This window comes from Eriocheir sinensis, chromosome 48 (genome assembly GCF_024679095.1).
Source record: "Eriocheir sinensis breed Jianghai 21 chromosome 48, ASM2467909v1, whole genome shotgun sequence".
NCBI lineage: Eukaryota > Metazoa > Arthropoda > Malacostraca > Decapoda > Varunidae > Eriocheir > Eriocheir sinensis.
The window spans coordinates 930,586-952,164 of NC_066556.1; the positions used below are offsets into that span (position 1 = coordinate 930,586).

At 41.6% G+C, this 21,579-nt stretch overlaps 1 protein-coding gene and 1 long non-coding RNA gene across 3 annotated transcripts; one reads left to right on the top strand and one right to left on the bottom strand.

Moving 5' to 3' along the window:
- Positions 1-1,342: 1,342 nt before the first annotated feature.
- On the bottom strand, positions 1,343-21,415 carry LOC126981441 (heat shock 70 kDa protein 4-like). Of its 2 annotated transcripts, XM_050832478.1 has the most exons (17): positions 21,162-21,415; positions 12,150-12,269; positions 10,204-10,405; positions 9,503-9,700; positions 8,859-8,990; positions 8,480-8,628; positions 7,273-7,528; positions 6,957-7,064; positions 6,513-6,662; positions 6,172-6,297; positions 5,935-6,018; positions 5,513-5,557; positions 5,038-5,202; positions 4,652-4,834; positions 3,892-4,053; positions 3,360-3,533; positions 1,343-2,861 (listed from the first exon to the last, which is right to left on the bottom strand). In XM_050832478.1, the coding sequence occupies exons 1-17, from the start codon at positions 21,266-21,268 to the stop codon at positions 2,724-2,726; spliced, it is 2,499 nt and encodes an 832-aa protein (XP_050688435.1). In that variant the 5' UTR covers positions 21,269-21,415; the 3' UTR covers positions 1,343-2,723. The 2 variants fall into 2 exon arrangements, with proteins under 2 accessions (XP_050688435.1, XP_050688436.1); XM_050832479.1 differs by lacking the exon at positions 5,513-5,557.
- On the top strand, positions 12,980-18,878 carry LOC126981443 (uncharacterized). The gene is made up of 2 exons (XR_007733945.1): positions 12,980-15,685; positions 16,830-18,878. It is a non-coding gene; the product is annotated as an uncharacterized LOC126981443 (long non-coding RNA).
- Positions 21,416-21,579: the final 164 nt, after the last annotated feature.

Consider the following 21,579-nt stretch of genomic DNA (forward strand, 5'->3'; position numbering starts at 1 on the left):
GAGAGAGAGAGATCACCACTCAGTGAGTGGATATCTCGGTGATATGGGTACTCGACTACTCGATCATAGTCTGATAACAATAAAAATATTTATTAGCAACCTAAAAAAGAAAAAGAATCGGACATGAAGAATTATCCAGTAACTCCAATAAATAAATCAAATAATATGAGTATAATTAGGGAATAAATAAGCCTGCCATAACACGATAATGCCTCACTGTAACCTAAAACCAAAGAGTAAACCAGAAATTACCTCGAAACTATACCAAAAAAGATTATCGTAAGAAATGTACGTAGGCCTATAACCTCAGTGGGCACAGGTAAAGATTTTCACGTCTTTTTATACAATTCTTCTGCTTCTTCAAACATACCTCGACTTCCTCTCTGCTAATTATCTCATTCAGGTCATCCGCATCCTTCCTCAACTTCACCCACTCCTTCTTCTTCTTGTTCTTCTTTTGACCTATGACGCTTTGTATCGCTTCTTAGGTCCTCCTTTCGTTCCTCTTTTCTTCTTTCTTCTCCTCCATTATCCTCCCAATCTCGACCCTCCCGCCATGGGGTCTGACACGGGCCGCGCCGCACTGCAGTTCCAGCGTTGCCAGATTATTGCATTGACTTGTTTCTTACACTAAACTATTGCAAAAAAGACATCAACAATCAACCATTTCAATGATAATTATAAATGAGTCTAGTTATTGAGGTGGAGGAGAGTTTTGGAGGTCGGAAATCGGGAAATATAATAGACTGAGTAGCAAAATCTGGCAACTGCACTGAACGCCGAACAGCAAACAGCAGCCTGACGCGATACTTTTATTTATCTATTTATTTTTTCTTAATCACTTTCGCTCATTTTCTCCTCACAGACGTCACCTTTCGTCATGTCATTCTATTCCACCTCAAGATATATTTGTTTTTCACTTTTTTTCATATTGGCCAACCTTTTTTGTGTGGGGGGGATTATAGTATATCACTTTCTACAACAAACAAGTCTCCTAACGGTCTTCCTTTAAGTAGGTGAGATCATGATGGTTTGTTTCTCTGGCTTTACTTACCATTTAACAGTGCCTCTTTTCACAAGGGAAAGGTTAGTTTGTTGATAGGATTAACTAATACAAGCAACAAAATTTATATGTAATACTTTTCCTATCTCCACTATACAGGATATTGTTCACTGAATCCATTACTAGCTACATCTATTTTCTCTCTCCAAAAGTCGTCTACTGTAATGGGCCATAGCTATGTAGTTACAGTCCCTTCTATCTCCCTGGCTGTCACTTTTTTGCGTATCCTGCCTCTCAACAATGAACTTAGTCTTAAAAGGTTAATTCTGGAGAGGCATGTTTCCTTTGTATGCTTTATTTTATCACAGGCTTCAGTGATGTGCAGGAGAAATAGCGGGTCAACACTTAACTTGCTATCTTACTACCCAACTGTTGACACCAAGTATTTCAGCGCAGGTCACTGCCACATGAAGTACACACATTGCTTGCTTCTGTGAGGCTGCTGAAGGTCTATGAAACGTCAATAATTAAAAGAAAGCTAACAAAACTTCCAATGGCTGCTTGTTTGTGTGTGTTAAGAGCTCATACTCCAGCCAATTACTTGGGTCTGATGGCATTTTACAAGGTTTGTTTAATTACAGCTTCCAAGCACTTACTTCTGATGATCCCCTCCACATGGGTACAGTGTTATGGTGTGTGGTCAGCAGTTAGTATATTATGGGACGTGAAAGTTCCTGGTCATGGTTACAGTGATGTGGTCAGGAAAAGAACACACCTTGCAAACTTAATCTTAATATGTACTCATACATCCAGCAAACAACATAAGCAGAAACAGTGGAATGATTGCAGTGGTAGGGCGAGAGGCACATAGCCGCAAACAAGCAAACTAGGCCACACCAACAGCACGGCAATTGCTTCAACAGACTAAAGGACATTTTCCTGTATCACATGATCAGGTATATCCTATAATTCAGAATAAGGAATATTTCCACTGGTCATTGTTGGTAGTGTGAGACAATAATCTGGTCTCACAGCTCAACTTGCATTATCAAACCTAAAATAACTAAAGCTGTAGGCTAGATTAATGACAAGTTGTCGTACTTCCAACTCAAAAACTTCAATATGAAGTTAAGATCTACTTAGCAGAGGGACTGGTTATTTACAATAACTATTAATGCTTCCTATGCTGTATAGAACCGATTCATGATCATCAGTTTTGACAGTAAAGTGCTCCATCTAGAATCAAAACTAAACACTACTCATATAATAATCCTACTCAGTAGAAGGGGCACAGTACCTCACCAGCGCCTTAACACACCAACACATCACAAGTCAGTGACATGATTACCCTCTCATTGCTACCTCCTCACAAGCATTCCTTATATATGGGGGGGTTGAAAAATATGTATAAATAAGTGTCACCCGACTTCACCGACTTGACATGAAAGAATGATACACAAACTCACTAACCTATTACATTTGGTGGACCTTAAGTGAGTCTTCATAAAAAGGTTAGTGGATAGTGGAAGTGCCTTCTCATCAGTGCAGCCAACTGCATCACCCTGTCTGTCTGTCTGTCAGTCTTGCCTCTTCCTTGCACCATGACCAAGAGATTCAAAAAGTAAAAGAAATCCTTTGATTCAAGGGCTACCAAGTTTATTATGAATTGGTAAAGAAGCTGTTCCGACAAGAAGCGAGATTGCTAGTCCTCAGTACAGGTCTAGTCCACATCCATTGGTTCTGAAGGGTTATTTGGGCTCTGCTGTTGCTGCTGTTCCTCATCCAGTTTGGGGCCATTGGTTTGCTCTCCCTCCTGCTTTTTGCCTGCTTCCTTGTCTGCTGGTGGTGGCTCCTCAACCTGTGATGTGGAGAGAAATTTTGTCAGTGTATTCCATTAAAATACCTACAATGATTTACTGACAATAGGTGAGTTCAAATCACACAACTATCATACGACCAATTAATATTTATTTTTACTACAGCCTTGGGCACAACAAAAGCTATACATAAAGAGGACCCTCCATTTCCTGGACTGAAGGGGGTACAAATTGTCTAAAAATTATGAGATTCTGAATTTTCAGAATGAAATCAAAATAAATATGATAAGCACTAGAAAAAGCCAATTTCTCTTTTTGATATTACTGAGTTTAGATCTTCCAGAATTTTGTCTAGGAAGTCAGAAATATAGAAAATAATGGTCCAGTAACAAAATCTACAGTATAGTCCTCTACAAAAGGCAGAAGGCTCAAATTAAAAAATAAATTCAGATCCTGAGGTGTCTCATTACTTTCCTAATGTTATAAGTGTCTGCTAATTTTTAAACACATCAAGAAGAAAGTTCCTGAGCTGGGCTTACCTTAGGCTTAGGCTTGGGCTTGTTCATGATGGGAATGACTAGGGCATCAAAGGAACCCTTCTCTGACATGACCTGCGATGCGGTGATAGGCAGGTCAGCATGGAGGGCCGTGGAACTCACCAAGCCAAGGTGTTTGTCTATCCAGTCTTGCTTCTCCACCACAGCCTTCTCCACCTGCAAGCATGATGGATATCATCATTCTGTCTTTAGTAATCCTGGAACTTGTGACAAATTATTTCTAAAGGAATGCAATCTAGAATCACTAACCAATCCTGATAATGAATCAATTACTACACACTGCAGAATATATTAGGAGTTATAATCCATTATTTCTGGACTAAAAAATACATGGAGGAAGAACATTTCAAAGAAAATATATCACATAAGATGTCAGACAATATAACATCTACACATGACACATTTTAACCAACCCAAAAAATATTAATCATAAAACTCTTACACCTAATGGTTAATGAATGACACAACCTCAAGCTTGCATGGTCCTGCTTAAGCCAGTGGTGTGTGAGCTTACCTTCTCCACCTGAGCAGCATCCAGATGGTTGTATTTCTCTTCTCCTTGCTTGAACTGGTCTACGGCCTTGCGTGCCAATTGGATGGTGCCTGACAGAGACTCGAATGCTCGTGGAAGGGTCTCACGCTCTCGTTTCCTAGTCTTGATTGGTTCTCCTTGTTTCTGTAGTAAAATATGGTGTGTATGTATACATCATTGCCTTCAGCCATTACTAGTTTACTAAAGGATAAAGGACTTCCCTAACTTGCTCCACCCCTCTCTGTCTGATGTTAGTGCACTCAATCCTGCTTCAGCAAATGCTCAAATTTCATCTCTTTACTTGGTCCTTTGTCTGCTCTAATGGGAACAATTCATAAGTTGCCAATCTGTTACTTTGGCTGTCGATCTATTAGCAGTTCTACCCATGATATGGCCTGCCCAAGTCCATTTCATATTCTCAATTGTGATCGACAATATCCTCAGCCTTTGTCTGTTCCCTAATCAATGTTTTGCCAATAATCTTCCTCTCCATTCCTCTTGTGTGTTATGAGGTGCCAAGTTTTTGTACAAATGTATGATGTCTGCTGTTACAAATGCATTCTATAACGGGCAATAGAAAGATCTTATTTATTCATATAACTTGCTTTAACTTAAAAGAATCCTACACCAATATAATACTCCTGTAAATACATAAGCCTCCATACCATCAAAAAATATCTTTTATATAGTATGAGACAGAAGTTAATTCCAGCTGAGTATAGAAGAACTAAGTTACTCTTACCTTCAACTCTGCCAGTTTGTCCAAATAGATTTGTTTCTTGCAGTCTTCACCCTCCTCATACAACCAGTTTTCTGTATCCTCCAGCTGGAGACTCAATTTATCCCTATCAGCTTCACTAATAAATTGTTCTAGCTCCTCGTGGATCTTTCCTCGAATTTCATACACATATTCTTCAACAGCATTCTGTAAAAATGAAAAAAATAAAAGAATCACAACACATTCTTCATATAAAAACATCAAACAGAACACAACATTAGTAAAATCCTCTTAGTAAAAGTACATCAGACTAAAGCTTATAGGGGCTATAAATCTTGGACTAGTTTTGCTATGGGTTATCCTTAGAACATATATAAGCAATGCTAGAAGAATGTCCAAGAATAACTCACCTTAGCATTGATTCTTTCATTCTCCAGTTTGTCCGCCTGCACCATCTGGGCCTCACGCTCCACCAGGTTGTTGAGCTGAGTAGCATTGTGGGCCTTCACCACCTCCTTCACTGGCAGCTCCACTGTCTTGAGGCACTTCTTTCCCTTCTTCTCCACATTTTCATTCTGGATATAACGTAACAGCATCATGAGGTATTGTGACTGCCAACATAGGAAGTGTGGTCAGTGCTGAGATATATGCAAACAATATTCAAAGTCAAGGTCATCAAGAGATATAACTCAAATTTTTTTTACTATTATCATTATTAGTGATTAAAATGCAAGGTATCATATTAAAATTGTAAGATGGTGGACAGACAGCAACAAAGAAAAAAGTGGGATATGTATATCTACTGCTCTTAGCTAAAAACAGGACTGAGTCATGTCCCACTGGCAGGTTAGAAGATTTAGTGCTGGGCAGACTAGGGTGCTGTACCTTTGATGGTGCTGGTGTTTCTGTTGACTTTTCTGTGTCCATCTTCTAGTGATAAAGAAGGAGGGGTTGGTGTAATTAGTCAACAAGCCTTAAAACTTAGCCAAGCCTTAATTTAGGTACCATGAGGCCCGTCCCACCCTGGAGGCAAATGGAATATTACACAACACCAAAACCCAGTGAGTCTTCTCGCTTAGCCAATAGGAAATACAAATACTCTGCAACATAAACCAAGAGTAATGTGCCACTACATATACTTTGTGTCAACTACCCAATAGGCCTAGTAGATCCTAAAAATGGAATGTAAGAACCAATTAAAATACATATAACTTGTATTAAAACTTAATAAACCAATAGTACCCAACACCCAGGCCTTAAAATATTGATACTGATTTGTTATTATTAGCTTAAAGTTTTACTCTTACTTCCTGCTGTGTGCCCTCCTCAGGTGGGGTCTGGTTCTCGGATGGAGCCTCCTGGGTGCCGTTGGGGCCGTCATTGGCGGGAGCCTTTTGATGGACACAAGACATGATGTATAAATCCTGTAACCACAACACCCTAGTCTCTCCTTCCTCCCCCTGGCAGTGGTTCTCTCTGACAAAATGATATGATGATTTTTTTCATAAAATAACACTGATAAGGTGATGTCTTCTTCCCCTTACCTTGTCTGTCTTCTCTTCAGTCTCCATGGTCTCTGGAGGTTCCTCAATGGTTTCCTTTTTCTCCGTGAGGGATGCTGAGGCCACAGTGAACAGCCCATGGAGGTTGATTCTTACCTTCACCTTAACCTGTTCAACATAAGTTACATGTAAGTGCAAGAATGTACATCGATGTTTTCCTATCTGTCTATCTATATCTCCAACAACCTCTTCCCTCACAGGAACTCTCCACGGGGTGGCTGCAGCAGAAGTCTCTATCTCTCCCTATTCTGTTCTGTTTTCCTGTCTCAAATCTTTGCTTGATGGAGGTGGGAGGTTACTGAGGTTCACATCCAATCATTTACCTTCTGGGACTCTCCTTCTGGTCCAGGGCCGACATTTTCAATGGTGTAGTGACCAATGATGGGGTCAGGGAAGGTGGCGGGCGACATGTACTGGGCCTGGAGGGTGAAGGGCTCCCTCCGGAAGAAGGTCAGCATCTTGGAGAATGGGACCTGTCGCAAAGATGATAGTTATGGACAAGCACTGGCAGCTGGGTAATAATTTTTGTGAAATACAGCATCAGCTACAATTGCTCTCCTTTCAATTAAATTCAATAACAAATATTACTGTTCTAAACCGCAGGACCACCCATAACTATTCTTACACTGAAGCTTTGTACCACAAATTACTGTTATAAAGCACAGGCAATGGCATATGTCAGTAATCTTCATATCGCACATCATCATCTTTGATAATTTTCTCACCAAAATTCCTCTGCAAGGCAAAGGAGAATAAGGTTAAGTTACCTGATGGTTCTTTGGGAAGACCTCCATGTCTGCTTCTTGTCCAGACTCATCCTGCCACACCAACTGGATGCTGTATGGCTGCACATCTGTTATGGAGAACTCCCGAACCTGCAAAAGGGATAAAAAAATGTCTTAATACCAGCTCTCTCTAGTTATACACCTTAAAAGCATAAGACAATCACACACAGGAGGGGAAACAAGCACATTAACCCTAAATAAACAACACCCTTTAGTTATGAAAGCAAGGGACAGAGTAGTACACTGGAGGGGAAACAAACATGTTAACCTACAACGAACAAGAGCTTTGAATGGTTACCTTGAAGGCAGGGGACAGCATAGCACACTGGAGGGCACATCCTCGGGCCACAGCCTCATCCTGGTTGAGGGTGGTGGAGGGAGCCTTCTTGAACACCTTCTCAATGAGGTGCTTGATGGCTGGGATGCGGGTAGAGCCACCAACAACCTCCACACTGGAGATGTCGTCCAGCTTCAGGTTGGAGTCAGAGAGGCACTGCTGAAGGGTGTGCTCAACACGTTTCAGCAGATGGGCACCCATCTCCTCCATGGCAGTTCTGTGGAGGGTAAAGGTTTGTTGATCTCATTGTCTAAGATATGAATGTCACCTATTGCTGTTGTGGTGAAGCTTTTCTTAAATCCCTGACTGGTCAAATTCTTATACTGAGGAATTACTGACATAGTTATACATGGTATGAGTAATAACATCAACCCTGCATCAAGGAACAAAATCAGGAGGGACAGTCCATCCTCATTCTTTGCAAATTCATAATTTCAGGACACAACTGGGATAACTATTGAACACTATGCATTTATAAATATATTGAGAAAACTGATGTCATGAAGCAAGAATTTGCACGACATGTGTGGAAGAGGTGTGGCTCACCTAGCGCTCACACCTCACCTCTTATGCTTGGTGCCATACTTGGCCTTGCTTACATGCTAAGATCAGCTGTTTCTGGACCATGTACAGATGAGAAAACTTAAGGCAGCCATGGCCTCCCCACAAACATGGCCAACCAAATCAACACAGTAATAAGGAATTAATTATTTGGCTCATAATAATCTGGCCTAACACACTATATAGTAACAACTGTTTCAGCAGATTTAGGTCACAATTCTCTTTTCCAATACAATCAATCTTAAAAATAGCTATTTTTGCTAAACCACAGATCATACTGAGTTATCAAATGGCAGATGCATTGTTTGCTTATCTTTCTAGCAGGATATATACACATAAATATGTATGCAAAATATCAAAATAAATAGAACAGAGAATGTTGGGAAAAATGGAGGGAAATGTGCAAACTGGGTGAGGTGTCTGCAAAATACCCTTACATACGGTATATGCTTTATAATGGTTCATCATTTTGTATTTTGCAAGGCAATATACCATACGATTTTTTGCAAAAATATGGATGGGCTGTATTATGTTGTAAAATGCCTTAATAGACAGTGAAAGTACAATAAACAACTAATGCTCCACCTACTACTCTCCATCCCCTTACCTGTTGAGTTTACCGGTGACATCTTTGTCATCCATGAAGCACTCGATATTAATGGGAAGATCTGTGGAGTTGGCAGACATCTGCTTCTTCAACTTCTCTACCTCAGAGCACAAGCGCACCCAGGCCCGTGGGTTGGAGGTGGCATCAATCTGTTGTGGAAGAAGGTAACCTCATAAATACAGAACACATTAATAGCAGCTCACAGATTGAAACATTACTAAATAGCAGAGGCATCATCCTGTTAGGGGAGCAAAGAAAACAATGGAAAGCCAAACCCAAGATAGATACATTAGCGAGGACCCAAATTCCCTCTTCAAGAAGTGGGGACAATACAAACATATCAGTTATATTTACAGTGTTGTTAAAAAGGAGAACTTACCTTATATCTTGATTTGAAGTCATTGGCAAAGTGTTGAGCCATGAGGCGATCAAAATCCCGCCCTCCAAGATTATGGTCAGATGACGTGGCCAGCATCTTGAGCTTACCCTTGTTGAATGCTACTACAGACACCTAGGGAAAAAAACTTGTTACATATTTGCAGAGTTGCACTTAGCCATAACTTTTCAAATTCTACATAAACAAGAGATAATTAGAATACTTTGGCTACTTAAGCTCTCCCTGAATGGGGCAATGAGGGTAATACAAAAGTGGCAAGAAAAAAATTCAGTACACAAATAATCACAAAAGAAATTTATATCGTCTGGCTGAACAGTAATGTTTGACGGTGAACAATGAGTTTTGGGAAGGATAGATTTTGAAAGATAGAGGCAAAAGAGTTTGACCAGGCAGGATGTTAGAATGAATGCACAGGGGCACAGGGACAATAGGAGGAACTCCAATGGGTCCATAAGCCTTTTCAAGGTAATATAATGGATAAAAATGTCAAGAACAATGTGTAATGAACCAGACCATAATGATGAGTCAATCAGAATGAGGATTTGTAATGCATGAAAAAATCAGCTGAAATAGTACCCTCCTGCAGCACAGGAGAAAGTAAGTGTGACCAGGCACCCCTGACGTACCTGAAGACTGGCAGCCCCACAGTCCACAAACACCACATTCCTGGGCTTTTCTTCAGGAGCTGGCAGGTCCTGCTTATAGATACCATAACAGAGGGCAGTAGCGGTGGTCTCATTAAGGAGGCGGAGCACGTTGAGGCCGGCGGTGACTGCCGCATCCAGCATAGCTCTTCGCTCAGCATCTGTGAAGTAGACCGGCACCTGGAAACAAGAATAAGATAAAGATTAGCTACTTGTTGTTACAGGTCCATTTGCAGCAGATCTCACATTGGTCAAGCCTTCAATTCCATGACATACACATCAATCTATTCAGCAACAAACTAAAAGGAACTTCACATTCATTATTTGCACTGAAAACAAGAAATGTTGCTCAGACTGCAATGTGTTCGCTTCTAAGTTCTATCAACTGGAAGCAGACACACTACCATAGATGCCTCTCATGGGAACATTAATCAGATACTGCTATTTCTACTACTACGAACACAATGTAAACTATCCACAAGCTCCTTCCTAGACACAATAAAAACATTACAGCCGCTGTGAGTGCTATTTGGCAAACGTAAACGATCGTAAAGTTAAATTGTTTCATAGAATTTTGATGATCTTGACTTTTATCTAGGAAATCTGAAACATGGAAAAACTAAGGTCTAGTGTATCAATAATAACAGAATACAACATACTCAGGATAGACACAAGAGACTCACCCCAATGACCACATCATTGACCTTGATGCCAAGTGCCTGCTCTGCTGTGAGTTTGAGCTTGGTGAAGAGCATGGCGGTCACCTGGACAGGCGTGAAGGTCTGTTCCTCATTCAAGTAGCGCACCACAATGCCTGTGCCTCTGTCCGGTAGCTCAACGGTACGGTAGGACAGCGTTTGAATCTCAGATTGAATCTTGGGGTCTCTGGAGGGCAAGGTTTTGGTAAGTTTAGTTGACTACCTTTTTTAAATGATGTGTTCTTTTATCATTAAACTACCGCAAGTTCTTTTCACTAATTCCTAAGCACTTCTAATTAATACCCACACCATAGCTTATGTTACCTAATTAATGTGCACAATTCCAATCAGTATCCATATCAGGAAAACAACTCCCCTGGGATATTGAGTTTCCCTACAAAAACTAACTTTATTCTGTATATAAATTAATAATACCAATAAACTATAAAAATAAACTAAATACAATAAGCCATCCAGTTCTGGGGATTCAAAGTTGACAGTTTATTTTCTAATGTTTTCCCCTAAAATCTGTCAATCTAACCCTCTCTGTTGGCAAATTGAAATCCAGCTGCAATCTTGGAAAATATTTTAAGTAACAGTTGCAGAGATGGTCCAAGAGGAAGGTGACCAATACAAGCTTTCCCTCACCACTCTCAGATACCCCCCCCCCCCTTCATACACTAGTCACCACAACACAATTTTAAGTTTCAGTGCATGCATCATCACTGGCTAACTAATTACGAGTTCTCCTGCATTAAAATTCTCTGCAGGTTAACAGGATGAATAAAAAAGCAATACTGACTTGACTCTTCTGCACCAATTACCTTTTTTTTCTGTTGGATTAATCCCCTTAGTTTGTTTTTCCCTCGACACCAATTAGCTACCAAACTGGAGGGCTCACTGTATATAAATAAATAAATAAGCTACCTAAGTACTTGCATCTTTAATTAATATCCTCACAGAATAAATTTATTTTTACAGCATCATTATAAACATCAAACCCGATCATACGTTTCTCCATTGCCTCTCCCACTACTATTCACCTACAATGCAACACTTTCTTTTTTACTGTATACCAATAAATGAATAAAGTGCTTGCATCTATAATTCATATCCTCTCAGCATATATTATTTTTAAAGCATCACATCACATCTGAACATCCTACACTTTTCCACCAACTCTCCTACACACCTGAACATCCTACACTTCACCAACTCTCCTACACACCTGAACATCCTACACTTTTCCACCAACTCTCCTACACACCTGAACATCCTACACTTCACCAACTCTCCTACACACCTGAACATCTTACACTTATCCACTGCCTCTCCTACACAGCTGAACATCCTACACTTTTCCACTGCCTCTCCTACACATCTGAACATCCTACACTTCTCCAATGCCTCTTCCACTATGAATCATCAGCAATGCATCACACTTTCCCTGATCCTCTTTCAACCTCTGCTAAGTGTCACACAAACTGCAGGCCATTAACCATGTGAAAGTGAAAGCCATTGCTGGATAGGGAGAACAACATACACACAACAACCACAACAAAAAAAGGCATGCCTCAAGGTCTGAAGGGAGAGCTACAACAAATTACACACATTAAGGAATACACAGGGAATGTAACAGGTTTTTTTTAGACATCACTGCACGTGACAATAAAGCCGATACAGCAGAGTGGCCTGAGGAGTGCATACAAACACTAGATGCACTGAGCTTTCTTTTCCCTCTAATTCCGTTCTCTATACTGGAGAGGAATGTGTTAGGCAATTTCTCATCTTCTGACTTTGTAACCTCCATGGACTGTCTCTTTTTACCCCTAAAATATAAATAACCCCCCTAAAAAGAAAAAGAAACGTGTGTAGACACACAAAAAGCAGCCTCTCTCCCATTTTCCCTGGAGGCAACATCTTTTACTTACCTGTAGTGGCGTCCCAGTAGCCTCTTGAAGCAATGGACGGTGTTTTTCATGTTTGTGGTCATCTGGTTCTTGGCCGCCACGCCAAGAACGCGGTTCTTCTCCCCGAAGGCAACGAAGGATCTGAAGAAAAGAGCATTATTAAGGTCATCTGTGAGGGCAGTTTACATTGATGATGGTGGTGGTGGTGGTGGCAGTGTGTGTGTGTGTGTGTGTGTGTGTGTGTGTGTGTGTGTGTGTGTGTGTGTGTGTGTGTGTATGTGAAAGAACCTTTATTCGTTTTAGTGATTTAGGCAGCCTGTTTTCATTGAGGAGTAGATGATAATGGTGACTGATGGTGAAGGAAGAGGGGCTGGGATAGGGTAGAGGAGGGCAATGTCGGTGTGGATACAAGTATATTTCTGTGCACCCTTGTGACTTCAGACCTGGTTTTAATGATGAAGCAAGATTATGGTGAGGGGTGATGGTGAGGGAAAGGGTGAGGAGGATGGTGGTGGCGGTGGGAGGAAGAGGTTGTAGGCCCCCAACACCCTAGTAACAGCTACATGCCCAGGTGCTTAGAATATCATTTCAACAGGACAGATCAATCTGAGAATGTAATACAGAGTAAGTTTCAGACTTAAGGATAAATGATGTCTAACACACACACACACACACACACACACACACACACGCGCGCGCGTATGTGTGCGTGTATTCAAATCTACATGTATATCAATATCTATCCAATGTTTATATATATATATATATATATATATATATATATATATATATATATATATATATATATATATATATATATATATATATATTATATCATTTTCACACCACCCACACACACAGACGCACGCGCGAGCGCGCAAGATGCATATCTTCCCTTCCCAACGTTGATTTTTAAAGCCTTGATTAATCCCAGCACATCTACGGTCGGGATAAATTTGGCAAGAAGTCATCCCAGGCGGCTAGCCCTTCCATATTTAGTGTCACCTGCCTCTGAACGCCTTCAACTTTCTCCCCTTGTACAGGCCCTTTCATCCATTCCCCCAACCAAACAACTGTGCTCTATGATCCCTTGCAAAACACAGACATGGTAGTAACTCGCCGGTTATGGGCGGGCCGGGTTAACGGCGCTCACCTGCTCCATCACGTGTCCCGGTGTGCTTATTGAAGACTCACGCATTCCGAAAGAGTGGCAAACCGAATTAGTAAACAGACATCCCTCCCTCCTTCACCCTCTTTGTCTCCCTGGTAAGCCTAATACGGTGAATTAGTGTTGGTAATCTTCCCACCCACAACTCTTACACACACACACAAAAAAAAACGGGTAGAAAAACGTGACCGATACCACCTGCGCTTGCAAAAACACCTTTCTTCGAGGTTTCAAAAATAAAGATACGTGGCAACTCTAGAGGGAAGGGAGGTGGTGGTGGTGGTGAGTCAGAGGTATTTGTGAAAGGTCCAACCTAGCTCGCTGAGGTAAAGTTTGTGTATATATATCTATATCAATATCTATATCTACTTAGAACGCTTATGGTCTCTCCCTTATCCCCCTATCTATGACAAACCAACCTCACTGTTAATTACAGATAGCAACGTGTATGTGCAACTATCACACACACACACACACACACACACACACTAGCGAATGATCTCTATATATAACATTGTGTACACTCAATAATTTAAAATAGCTCAAACACATCCCTCAGTTGAACTTTATTCTAAATCTGTAATATATTCTCTCTCTCTCTCTCTCTCTCTCTCTCTCTCTCTCTCTCTCTCTCATAATCCCCTTCCCGTCTCGCACAGCAGCTGACAAATACCACACACGCTGTATCTGTTACACCGCCTCCACCTTCTTTTCCCGGTTTCTCTCCCACTTTTCCTTCTTTTATGCATCACTGATCTGACAGTCACTTATTTTCGAGGTTACACGCCAGTCACACACACACACACACACACGCACGCACACATTCTCTCTCTCCCTTTATCTCTCTCTTGCCACATCACCCAGCCAGAGATAACAACCACACTTCCACTTTTATCTCTCCTCCGTTCTTAACCCATCGTCACATCACCTAAAAATGAGGAAGGGGCGAGGAGCGAGACGCGTGGCAAAGCTGAGGCGTGACGAACACCGGACAAAATAAAGAATGCAAGAAAACAGAAGCTCACAAGTAATACACAACGGATGAGGCTAATTCGGTATGCACAAAAAAGAGAATGTGAAAGCCTAGGAGCAGAAAAGGAAAAAAAAATGGAGGGACGTGAGACCAAGTTGGCGTGACGAAAATCAGACAAAATATAAAGAATGCCAGAAAACAGGAGCTCTTTAAATTAAGTAATACTACACAATGGAAGAGGCTAACTTGGCACGGAAAAAAAAAAGGACGGGAAGAATGTGAAAGCTTATGCGTAGAAGAGGAAAGGGAGGATAGACTTGAGGAATAAATATTGTGGATAGGAGAGGGAAAGGGGGATAGAGTAAGACTTGAATATGTATTGTGGATAGGAGGGAAAAAAAAGGAGAGATGGAAACGAATATATATTGAAGGCAGGAGAGGAGAGAGGATAGAGGTAGACTTGAAGAATGGGGATAGGAGAGGAAAAGTGGGAGGAGAGGAAAAGTGGGACGAGAGAGGGGACTTGAGGAAAATATTTTGTGGGTAGGAGGGAAAAAAATATAGGGAGGACAGAAGACTTGGGAAATATGTATAGTGGGTAGGAGAGGAAAGAAAGAGGATAGAAGGGGATTTGGGGGTTATCTCAGAGCACGTAGGAGAGACTGGAGGGAGTCTGGATGCATGAATGTGAGTGAGTCAGCACAGGGCAAGGCATCAGGGACTCCGTGACGTCACCACACAACCACCGCCTCGTCCACGTCTCTCTTGCCTTCTTTGGCCAACCAGACCACTGATCCTTCAACCCACAAGACCCTTTCCCCCTACGGTACCATCCAGTCCTTTCTCCCAGCCTCCTTTCATTCAATAAGGAGTAAAAGTAAATTAATATTCTTCCCTCTGGCTATTTGGTTTGTCGTCAGTTCAGTTTTCTTTCCCGCCGCTCAAGTAAACATCAACAAATACTGGATCTGTGCCATGATATATGATGTGAGGGTAACATCAACACACACACACACTAAATTAAATGACAAAATAAGGGAACATTACGAACTTGACTCATTGTAAAAATAGAAACGGGTAAAGCTACTAAGAAAACATATATGTACAAAACATCAAACAACCCGAAGGCAACCAGCCACGTCTGACGCCCTCCTGTCTGCTGTGAATACGCCCCTTCAACTCTACTCAAGTCAGCCTCGCGGGGAGTTCAATAATATAAACCAGACGTGTGGGTATTGTGTTTATCCCTCTCACCGATAGCGGGTGACATTCACCAACACAATCCATCCCTCTCGCACGGCAGGCCAGTGAAGGTGACAACCCACACGCGCTGGTGACCCTGCCGTACCTATTGCCTCTCCCCTGCCCACACACACCACGATCCACCGTCTGTCTGTCTTCTCAGTTCATTTTACTGTGAGTCTAACATCTACGATCCCTTACATCAGTGTGTCCTTATCTAATTGTACTTTTTACAGTATCGTGTCAAGCTCATAACGCAGTATTCTTAATTAAAACTATTTTATCATATTCTTTTTTCTTTATAACTGTGAACGTTTTTTAGCACACAATTTCTTCCGCTAATATATTCCATGATTTTTGTTATACATTTATTTTTTGAAGTAGCAGTAATAGTAGTAAATAGTAGTAGTAGAAAATAACAGTAATAGTAGTAGCCCCTGAGCTGTTTCCATAGACTTAAAAAAAAAATAGTGGTGGTGGTCCCAGTAACCACTCACTCCTTGGAAAATCAGTACTATATCCATATTCAACCCCATAAAGTAGTTCATGTATGAACATACTAATATGCAAGCAGGTAAATCAATAGGTGTAAATCTTAGCATGACTTGGCACCTGCATGTAAACACTATTATTAAGTCAACCCAGCTGACAAGAACACCACCACAAGGTCATTACTATGCATGGAGAGCTGGCTTATTCACTCCCGTCGCCACCACAACCACCACAGGATACAACACCCCATACTACCTGACAACATTCACACCCTTGTATTACTATTGGGAAGACAGCTTTGGACACACACACACACACACACCATCTTCAGCCATTACTACAGGAGGACAAAAGTCTTTCCCAGCATTCTCCTCCTCCCTCTGAGGTTAGTGCACTCAATGCTGCTCTGGCAAATGCTATGATTTTCTCTCCCCACCTGGTCTTCTCCGTGCTCAGACTTCTCCTACAATATCTGGGTTGCCACTGTCACTTTCATTGTCCATCTGTTGCCAATTCAACACATGTGATTTTCTCAGGTCCATTTCTTGTCATTAAAGTATCAACATTAATTTCTTCTCTAATCCATGATCCTCACTTTCTCCATGTTACAGCATTACTTTCCAACCATTTTTGTGTACTTCTTAGCTTTCTGTAGTGAATGGTATTATTGCAGCTTAAATGTAGTTGTAAGTATTCAGTAAGTCATTTGTTTTTTGGATTAGATAGGAATTACATTATTACCCCCATCAATTGTATGGTTTATGCATATGTATACTAACTGCTCTGTTGCAAAGAAACCATTTTATTATGATCATTATGTTGGCAGGAACACAACAACATGACGTAAGGAGTGGTGAGCATTCCTCCTTGCATCAACTGCCCTAAAGGAAGACAACCTCATACCTGAGAAGAATACTAAAGATGCTGGCTTGGCTGGCCTTTCATGATTAATATACTACAACTTACAGGGAAAATGTGTGTGTGTGTGTGTGTGTGTGTGTGTGTGTGTGTGTGTGCTCAAGGAAGTATCATGACAATTCATTTCACTCAACCTGACAATAAGAAGTAGAATAAAGCTTTGTAATGAGAATACGGACTTGTGACTTTGTGATTTTGATTGTCTTTATCTCAACTTTTCACCTGGCCTACAACCTTGCTCCTGAACTGTTCCTGGCAGACTTGAGAATATTTAATCCCATCCAAAGGCCAACATTACAACCTGTGCATCTCATTATGTCCCTCACGACCATACTTTTTTCCCACACCACCCCTACAAGGTCATCCACTCTACCACAACTAAATGACACCCACTCAAACACCTCAATTTATCTAATATCAATAACTTAACGAGTCATGCAGATAAAACACTTTCATTCTAATTATTTTCTCAAGTATGTTCAAGACCTTCATGAAAATTATTAGTCTTTCTGCATTTGGATCTTCTGCTACCCCCATACTGATTAAACTTTTGCCCTGACTCCTTCGTCTTTCCTTCTCTGATGCTTCTCTACACTAAAGAAGACCCTCTAAAAGCCTGGACACATTTCCCATAACAAGAAATGCTGGAAACTGTCTTATTCATGGACTGTATTTTATGATGATACAACCATCCAATGTTGTCATCAGGGTAATACAGTTCTGCTCCTTATAATGACCCAAAGTGAATATCAGATAACTAGCCTCACCAAACTACCTTAGCAAAGTGAAAATCAATACTTCATTTGCACCGTCATGAGACAGGATGAGAGCCGGCTTCATGGGTCGTTAACAGTCCCCTCCCTCCTAAAAAAGTGCCAGAAAAGGGAAATTCTTGGAGCCCTGCAATACATGAATTCAATAACCCTAACTTACTTCACACTTATGCTTTTACATGTATATAGTTTACTTTCATCGACAGACTAGGATATAAATTCACTTCCATTTGCATGTGCTTTCAATTTTCCCATACTATGAACCTACAACAGGTAATGTGTAAGCATTCTTCCTAGCCCTACAGAGTTCCCAGGTCAGAGAAAGCATAAGCAAGGGACTTGAAAAATGTGCTGAAGTGGGAGGAAGCTCAGTTTGCTTATGTAGGTGCTAACTGCTGACACACACACACACACACATACACCACATAGCAGTACACACTTCCATCATCTACCCCAACTCATATCCCTCATATTGGTGCCTATTTGGGCCTTTAATAAATACCTTTCTATCACTTATGCATCTTTCATCTCTTAGAATTATCATGTTTACTTATTCTTGCTTCTATCAACAGTTTTCTCTTTTTATTTTCTTATATTCAATTTTATCTTTCAATGCAAAGCTTATTCCTTTATCCTTGCATTCCAGCAGCAAGTTTTATATTTTTTAAAGTTACACCACGATTCATTCCCTTATTCTTGCCTCTTTAACAGTAGCTAATAGCAGTAGGTACTTTTAATCTATTGAATATATGCTCTTTACATCTGAACAAATCATATTCATCCATTCTCACCTCTATTGGCAATTTTCCTTTATCCTTTCTATAATAATTTCTATTTTTCAATGCCATATTTTCTGATTCTCACCTTTAACATCAACTTTACTTACAATTGTTCAGTTATTCTTAACTATTAAAAACTCCTTTCATTCTATATCTCAGTACATTATTCCTTTACTTATTCTTGGATACCACAAGTTCCAATCGCATTTTTTCCTCACTCATCAGCAGACGCATTAACCACCCTGATCATGTTACCCTGTGCTCTGTGCATGTCTGATGAATGAACCTCCTGCCCTTTACCAGCTCTGCAAGGAGGGTTCATTTAAGTTTCTCTCTCTGGGATGGAATGTTCCTGAAAGACCTGTAGTGTTACCACACACACACACACACACACACACACACACACACACACACACACACACACACACAAAAAAAAAAAAAAAAAAAAAAAAAAAAAGCATATTAATGGCTTGACTAAGGTCACGATGCTGATCACTCAATGGAGATTGACTACACAACTGCTCTCTCTCTCTGCTTCAGCCTCCCTACAACCAACAATAAACAAGGACGTGGCAATAAGCCTTTAGTTCAAGCCTTTGTGTGAGACGCCCAGTGCATACTATGGACCATTTCCTGTAACGCTTTAATGGAATGTTTCTGAGGGAAATCCCTTTTAAATTCTTATCACTGAAACCTGTGAAGCAGACTTTTTTTTCCTTTTTTCTTTTGACAGGAAGTTATCAATTAAAGTTTACTACATCAAAGTTTTCTGAGTATATACAGTTCTAAGCACCACATGTAATTTCATCAGTCCTCCCAAGTTTTAGCCTATTAGATAACAGGTTACATTACAAAACACAAGTCAGGCTGGCAGGGAAATGACAGTCCATTTGACATCTCCTGTGCTAGACACCCCTGGCTGGACTACTAAATACCATGCTACCCTTTTTATGCCATGAATGAGCCAGTGTAGAATGGATGGTTGCTGGTGGGGGAAGAGATAAGGGTAAAAGTCAATAGTAAAGGATAGGTGTAGGGGGTGTGGTGATACAGGAGGGAGGGTACTGATAGGGGGAGGAACATGGGAGATCAGTAATGGGAGGGGATGGGGCAGGGGTGATGTATAGAGAGGGGTTACTGAAGGGGGAGGAACAGATCAGTAATGGGAGGGGATGGAGCAGGGGTAGTGTATTGGGGAGGAACATAGATCAGCAATGGGAGGGGGTAGGGGCAGGGGGGATGTATAGGGGGGGTTACTGAAGGGGGAGGAACATAGATGAGTAATGGCAGGGGTGGTGTATAGTGATAGCGGGGTGGTATGGAGGTTGGGAGTAACAGGGAAAGTGTATGAAGGCAGGGACGAACAGAGGTAGGATATAGAAGTAAGCAATGACAGGGGAAAGGCAGGGAGGTATGCAGAGACAGGTAGTTAAGCAATGACAGGTGAAACAGGTGCGGAATATGGAGGTAGACCATGGCAGGGGAAAGATAGGGAGGTAGGCAATGATAGGGAAAGGGCATGGAGGTAGACAGATATGCGAAGACAAGGGAAGGAGCAGAAATATGGCTGACAGGCAGCTAGGGCGAGGACATGGAAGGGAAGGGGTGGATACGGCTGGGATAATGGTGGGTGGTAGCAGATGATGCCAAAACTACACACTATAGTCCCTTTAAATATGAACCCACATCAACTGGTCTTTAATTAACCTAGAAAACAAAAAAGTCAACAACCAACCCGGTAAAGATTGGTATTGTGAACGCGCCGATATCTACACTTTATTATTGATCTCCGGGAGGTTGGAAGGGTAGTAGAATACGTATATGACAACAGAAGTGCAGTTGATCAAGTAGAAGTCGAGGTATCAGCGAGTTATTGAGACCAATCATAACTGCTACACATAACACCTGCAGGAAACGAACATACACGTGTACAAACATAACAGCTGACCCAAGCAACTACAATCACACGAAAGTATAATAATAGAAGAGTATTCGTCTTCGTTCACTCGGCTAGCAACGGAAATGGTAGAAAACGTTGCCGATCTTTATCATACACGAAACCTTCCAGTACCTTCCAACATCTCCCTCACACTAGATGACATGTGGTGTTGGTGTGCGTGACGCGGCCTCAAGAACGAATCGATTATGTAAGGAAAAATATGAACGTAGACCTGCAATTAGAACCTCAGGTGCAATGTGGGAACGGTCTTTATTTAACTCGTATGCGTATGTTGTCCTAAATACTCGCTACGGAAAGGGATACTTTGTGTTGTCTGCATACCTTCCTCTCCCTCCCATCCTCCCTCGGCCCCTGGGTACAAAATGCATTCACAATCGACTTTCCCTTTCGATTAACGCCATTTCGTGAATATATCCACCCCTGAAAGCCTCAATTCAACCCCGGCATGATGGCCCGAAACACACGCCGGGTTGAAGGAGGAAAAAAGAGAGGAGAATGAAGAGGAGGAGGAGGGGTATGGAAGAGGATGGAGGGATATGAGAGAGGAGGAGGAGGAGGGGTATGGAAGAGGAGGGAGGAGGAGGGATATGGAAGAGGAGGGAGGAGGAGGGATATGAAAGAGGAGGAGGATGAGGAGGGGTATGGAAGAGGATGGAGGAGGAGGGGTATGGAAGAGGATGGAGGAGGAGGGATATGGAAGAGGGAGGAGGAGGAGGCGGCATACTCACGGGGTGGTGCGTAAACTGTAGTCATTGGCGATGGTTTCTATGCCGCCCTGCCTGGCCACGGCGATGTAACAGCCGTCGTTGCCGAAGTCAATGCCGATCACCGACATCTTGCCCCGGTGTCCGCTGGTCTGGAGTGGTCACGGGAAGCTCAACACACCGGCGGCGCTGCAGAGGTCTTGCTGAGGTCACTTCCCAACACAAACTGCTCTCACCCACCCTCGCACGCTGCTCATGACACACTGACGAAATTTCTAGAGCACGAGGCCGGGTAGGCTCAACGACCAGCAAGGGTCAGCCAACGGTGTCAAACTATCGTACTCGTCGCATTGCATTTTCATAGTTTCTGACCGATAACTATTGCAAAAAGTCAGAGGATCATCAATATTTAACAGTTTCAACGATAAATTTATTAGATCAT